Below are 6,000 nucleotides of genomic sequence, written 5' to 3' on the forward strand. Positions count from 1 at the left end.
AATCGCAAAAGAAGGATGAACCCATGCAACAACTTCTAGTGTGACGATTTTTAGTGGTTTATAAGATGAAGGTATAGTACCCCAGTCCTCCTCCATAACCAAATGCGTGCATCGGCTTATCTAAAACTGTTCCCTTCTCGTGATTCTTTTATGCAACCGCTTTGACACGACAGAAGCCCGGTTTCAAACACGCACCCTGTGTCCAGAGATCTTATCAGAGATGTTCGATTGATTGACCAGTCTGTGGGGCAATGCATTCATTTCTTGACCGGATGCCATCGGTCCAACTATGAAAGCGTCCGCTTCAATAAATGATGCACTCTTCAAAGATGAGGCATTCCTAATATCTTACGACAGAGTCGACGTACAGCCTCCCCTCAACTCAGCACAGGCCACACTCAGACCGCGGGCTGGTTGGGCCCCCCTTACCAGGCACTGGGTGCTCCGCAGCTTTCCCATGGAGGGCGCCACCATCCTGGCTTCCTCCCCCTCCTCTTGGCCCTTGGTGGAGCCATCCTCCTCTCCATCTCCCCTGCACACACGTCCACCCCACTCATCACAGCCGCGTCGTCCACCAATGGGTGTGCAGCAAAATGACACCAACCGTGGCGCTTGTACAAGACGTCTACAAGACATCTACAAGGCGTCTCTTGAGCCGGTAAGTGAACACTCGGCAAATTATTACAGGGGCCACGAAGAGGAAACAGAAGTTTGGTCCACTGAAAACACTGCCCTGTCCCCCATAACAATGACACCAATTTTGCAGCGAACTCCAAAAAAATGGCGTAGATATAGTGGAAAGCAGACAAAGCAGTGGCAAAGTCCGCTTCCAAAACTTTCTCTACGATGTCACAGAATATTTTTGTACGATATGCAGCTGCCCACCAAGACTCATGACTCCATCGATTGTAGGGTTTTAATGCGCCGACGCAACGCAGGCGACGAGGCGCGCCGTAGTGGAGGGCTCCGGGTTAATTTTGACCACCTGGGGATCTTTAACGTGTGCTGAAATCTCGTACACACGGGCTTTCTTGCTTTTGCGCCTCCATCAGAAAAGCGGCCGCCGTGGCCGGGAATCAAACTCGCGACCTCGTGTTCCGCAGCAGAGTCATGACTCGATCACTCTAGTGAGGCCTCAAGTTGCGTTTGATCATATTGCATGAATGTTAACGTGCAGTTAAAACACTGATGACTACGTCTTTAGTGCTGGCCTATGTTAGGTCAGTGCAACGCGACATTTGACAGTTTCTCGACATTTCTTGCATTTTTCTCGGCTAAAGAACATCTTTCGTGGCTGGAATGGAGTTGAGTCAGCTACCAAAGGCTAGTCCATTGACAACAAAGTTGTGCTTTGTCTTCATGGCCCTCCATTAATTATGGCCGCATTTCTGCACCTTTCCAACATGATAATCCCCACATGTTGGCATACAGTTGTGATTCGGTCAAAAATGTAAAAAATACCGCTTATCGGCTCCTTTCGTTGCAAATTCCAATGAAAGACGATAGTCGACTGGCACCCCTGCCAAGAATATTCTCTTTCCCACTCACCTCTCATGCTGTTCCTCTCCCGTCTCATTCCTCCCGAGATTACACACTAGAGGTTTGCTCAAGTCAATTTAAATTTACCGCGTTCCACTGCCCCAAGTCAGAAGCCTCGATGCCAGCACCGTACAGCGGAGACGCACGTGAATCAAGGCACCCTACTTCAACGTTTATAGAACCAAGCCACATTGCCCTACTCCACGAGGGTTCCATGCGGAATGTGGAACCTATCTAGTGCAATCTTTCGTTGCCGTTGATTTCTTAAAGGGACCCTGCAACACTTACCATCGACTACTCGGAATGTATTTTGGGGTAAAGTCTATTGTCCCAGCAATCTCCTCCCGCAAGAATTATGAAATTCCGTTCACTATCACTGAAACTACGCGCGATGAAAAATCGCGCATAAATGTTCCCTCTCAACTCAACCGCGGACAACGCGACGAAAGCTGCGCGCTCTCTCCCGGAGAGGGGGGCGGCACGCGGCGTTCTGTTCGGCGGCCTTCGATATGTCACAAGCCGGGGAGTTTCGTCCTTTTCCCCGCAACGTAGACGGGCCTATTTCCGGTCTGGTGCCACAAAAAAAGCAGGCATGGTGGCCTGCTCGCAAGCAAGCACTCAGGCTGGTAGGGCGTTTTTGGAGCAAAAAACGTTTGTTGTCGAGTGGGCTCGTTGAAAGTGGAATATTCATTTCGTCGCTCAAACTTCGCGCACTCAAAACAAAAGAAACACCAAAAGCATGCGGACAGGTTCAGACATAGAAGAGGTTCATACACAGCGCCGACGACGGCTGATCGTCACAGGAACTGCCAGATTTTAGCCGCAAAGTTGACCGGCGACAGCCAATAGGACAGCCAGGACAGCCATGGCCCGATTGACGTCGCAGAGGCCATGCCAGGGGTGCATAATGAGGCGAATTGAAGAGAGAGCGGTTGGTTTTTCCGCGACTTTCATGGCGATCTGCACGGTTACCGCTTCACGTGCCCGTGCAATATTTCGCTCGGGTGTTCCTGGACGTCTAATCTGAACGTCGCGCAGGTTTACTTGCACTGCACGAAGGATGTTGCAGGGTCCCTTTAAATTTCACCAGGAGCTATAGTAGCGTGGGCAACAGCAGGCGACGGGTTTCTGCAGTTGATGCAGTATTTCATTTTCTATCGCAAAAACCACGCATCCAGGAATTTTTCAATAAACGAAGATTGCAAATATCACTCATGTATTAATTTTCTTCCTTATATTTGCATAAACCCTTGTTCTTGTTCACCACTGTTGACAAGTATGAACATTGCCACCAGACTTGGACGTTTACAATTGGCTGTGGGTACACAAGACTATTCGGTAGCTCTTGTTTCACTTGGCCGGGTGGCTGAATCGAGTCACAGACACAGACATACAGACAGACCAAAATTTCTGCCGTTAAGTAGCCCAAGAAAGACCTTTAAAAGAGGTCCCTTACGCAGACAGCGTGGGACGGGACCCAAAGAGGAAGCAGCGGGAGTCAATCGCCGTCGGATGCTGATGCAGAAGCTGCTCATGGAGGCCGCACAATGCCTCCACACTGTGGGAATCACTGCACTCACCTGCATAAGGAGAGAGAGGGAGAGAAAAAACGCAGCCACACAATGACGGAGCACAATGAATGGGTGTCTCTGAAAGAATGGCCGTGAGGGCGAAGTGTGTACAGGTACAACGAGAAAGTAGACAAGTGAGCCATTAATCTCAAAACTAATACTATAGAAGCGTACAAGAGCTTTCGGGTGTGTGAATCAGAATTAAACTCGAGATGTATGGGGTGTGAACGAGACTCAGTTGCTATAGACCATGCACCACGAACGTCCGTATCCTTCTGTTCTTGCGGGGTCGTCATTTGCTATGCATGAGGGTATAGTTCACAAAATTCACTCATTACCTATGAATAATTGGTAAGGGCATAAACGACAGACATTAAAAGGATCACTTGCCCCTCTACTTTTGGTAGAATGCGAAGCTAGCACCACACAGCGTCAGTATATGGCGTCCAAACAAAAATGACAGCGTCTCTCGAAAAAGCTGATGCATCAGCGCAGTGTTCCACTATGCGCTGCAATGTGGGGTCTGCCAAATGATTCACGTTGAGGTGGTGCAGTGTTCATTAACAACGCTGAGGACACGCTGAGAACTGACAATCTAACTTCGCACAAAGAAGTCATTGCTCAAGCACAGCCCCTGCTCCTGAGCTCTCAGAACGAGGTGTTACACAGCATGCGATGGTCTGCCACTGAACTTCGTGACGTCGCTAGGAGTGATAAAATGGAGCTTGATTCATGCGCCTTCACGGCCACAATGCAAACTCTTGCCAGCAACCAGACCACTTCTCTGGTACAAAACCTCAGAAAACGAAGCACAAGTGTATATACCCATCCCCTCGCTAGTCGCGAATGCAGCGACCCCCCCCCCCCCCCTTTTCTGTTGTATGTTACTTCCAATGAACATATATTGCACGAACGGCCAAGCATATCCGATCAGAGGTCTCGCTTATTTGTCAAATAAGCGAGACGTCATTTGGAAACTTCTTGTTCTGAGCAGCACTGTTCAGAAATGCTCCAAAACCGCGTTTTATGATCCCATTCAATTCCTACGGCGGGAGCAGTTTCGGGATGCCCAGTAACTACTCCGCACAGGCAAATAAAAAGAGACGAAATGCCTCACCGACAGTGAGCACTCCCAGGACCCGCCGGTGGGCCTGGAAGTCGCCCCAGAGGCTTCCGTCGGCAGGGTAACTTGTGGCATACCGCAGCCAGACGCAGCGACTGCCGTCGGGCTGCTGCTGGTCGCTGAGACGGGTCCAGCGGACACGACGTATGTGGCCCAGCGCCCGCTCCCACAGCGATCCCGCCGGTACCAGCGGCTGAACCAGCACCAGCAGGCAGTGGTGGTCTTCGAGCCGGGCCTCGAAGTCCACGGCCCCGCTCATGTCACCCGCCGTCAGCTCGCACTAGACATGCGCATCGGCTGCCCGACACACGCCGGGATTCGAGCGTTTAGGACGACGCGTAACGCGTATCAGTTTCGACGAACGGGGAACCTGTAGGTTTGTGAACGAAACGAAAGCAAACGGTAGGAGGAGGCAACGCCGAAAGGGATCAAAAACAGATGCTGGGTATATTGATACGGCTGCCCATTTAATCCGGATTTATCCGCACGCCGTTTGTACTAGTTCGACCAAGCGCCGCTAGGCGCGCCTCATTCCTTCCCACTGGTGTAGGCGGGAGCGCGAGGGCAGGAAGGGTCGGATACAGCGAGGACTCAAATTAATAAGATTTTCTAGGGGTACGATAAGTATTTAAATAAAACACGCAAATCGGTTGCTTTCAACCGAAGTTCCGACTCAAACGCGCCGAAAATGCTAGTTCCGTAACTCCCCGCGCGACCACGACTCTCGCCACCGCGGAGCTGCGGTTGCGAGTTGCGAGTCGAGCGTCGTCTGCTAGCGAGTAGCGAGTAACTCTGTGCCGCTCGGCATCTCCAAACGTTGGCATCTCCGGTTCTCACCAGTTCTGGCTGTGTACTGCAATAATAATAATAATAATAATAATAATAATAATAATAATAATAATCAATCAATCAATCAACCTTTATTTTCGGTGCCCAGGAACAACCCTAGGGTCTTGGTACTGGTACACCATAAAAAAAAAAACACCACAATTAAGACAAGACAACACACAAAAAGTATATGTATGACATAAACAATAAAGTAAAAATAGTTACAGAAATCTTAGAAAGCAAAAAAGGAAAAAAAAAAAGAACAGAAAGTCAAAAAAGAAAAGGCAGGCTTAGTGTTGCAAGTAGACCTGTGCGCCGGTCAGAAATCGCCGGCGGCGGCGCGCCGGTGTTCCCACCTTCGGCGGCGGCGTGTAAACGGCGCGGGGGTCCCCGGATCGGCGGCGGCGCGGCGCGGAATAGGGGGTGGTGGTGGGGGTGAGAGAGCGAGAGAGAGAGAGAGAGCGAGAGAGAGAGAGAGAGAGAGAGAGAGAGAGAGAGAGAGAGAGAGTTAGGAATTTGGGGGAAAAGAAAATATGCAAAAACCGTGGGAGATCCGGACATTTATGTGTAGGACATTTCGGTGTAGCACGTATCGGTGCGGGCATTTCGATGCACGGGATGTCCCAGGCATTTCTTTAAACATTTTAGCTTTAATAATTTAGTTTCGTCAGGTGATATAATTTTACGTTCGAGAGTTGTGTTTCGTCTGCACTGCAAGGAAAAGAACGCTAAACCGAAGCGGAGCATTAGCGCCTAAAACCCAATTTTGATATTAAATGTTAAAAATTCACGTTACATGTTAATTTACTTCCCTTCTACCTCTTTTTTATTTTAGCATTCATGTGAAGAACTCTAATATTTTAATTCAATTATACCGAAAGGCTTTGATTTAACTTCACCCACCGCTGCAAGAGGCTGCTGCTTTTAGTCCGTTCCTAT

General features: G+C 49.5%; 1 protein-coding gene across 1 annotated transcript in view; it reads right to left on the bottom strand.

Moving 5' to 3' along the window:
* LOC144172723 (trafficking protein particle complex subunit 9-like) overlaps positions 1-4,587 on the bottom strand; it is a gene marked incomplete at its 3' end in the record, with an annotated part of 40,644 nt that extends 36,057 nt beyond the window's left edge. The window contains exons 1-3 of the mRNA XM_077701335.1: positions 4,228-4,587; positions 2,996-3,119; positions 430-532 (exon numbers count right to left, since the gene is read on the bottom strand). Of these exons, the coding sequence (XP_077557461.1) occupies positions 430-532; positions 2,996-3,119; positions 4,228-4,492 (492 nt within the window). The remainder of the gene's footprint in view (positions 1-429; positions 533-2,995; positions 3,120-4,227) is intronic.
* Positions 4,588-6,000: the final 1,413 nt, after the last annotated feature.

This window comes from Haemaphysalis longicornis, unplaced genomic scaffold (assembly GCF_048455015.1).
Source record: "Haemaphysalis longicornis isolate Haplotype H1 unplaced genomic scaffold, Haemaphysalis longicornis Haplotype H1 scaffold_253, whole genome shotgun sequence".
Classification (NCBI taxonomy): domain Eukaryota; kingdom Metazoa; phylum Arthropoda; class Arachnida; order Ixodida; family Ixodidae; genus Haemaphysalis; species Haemaphysalis longicornis.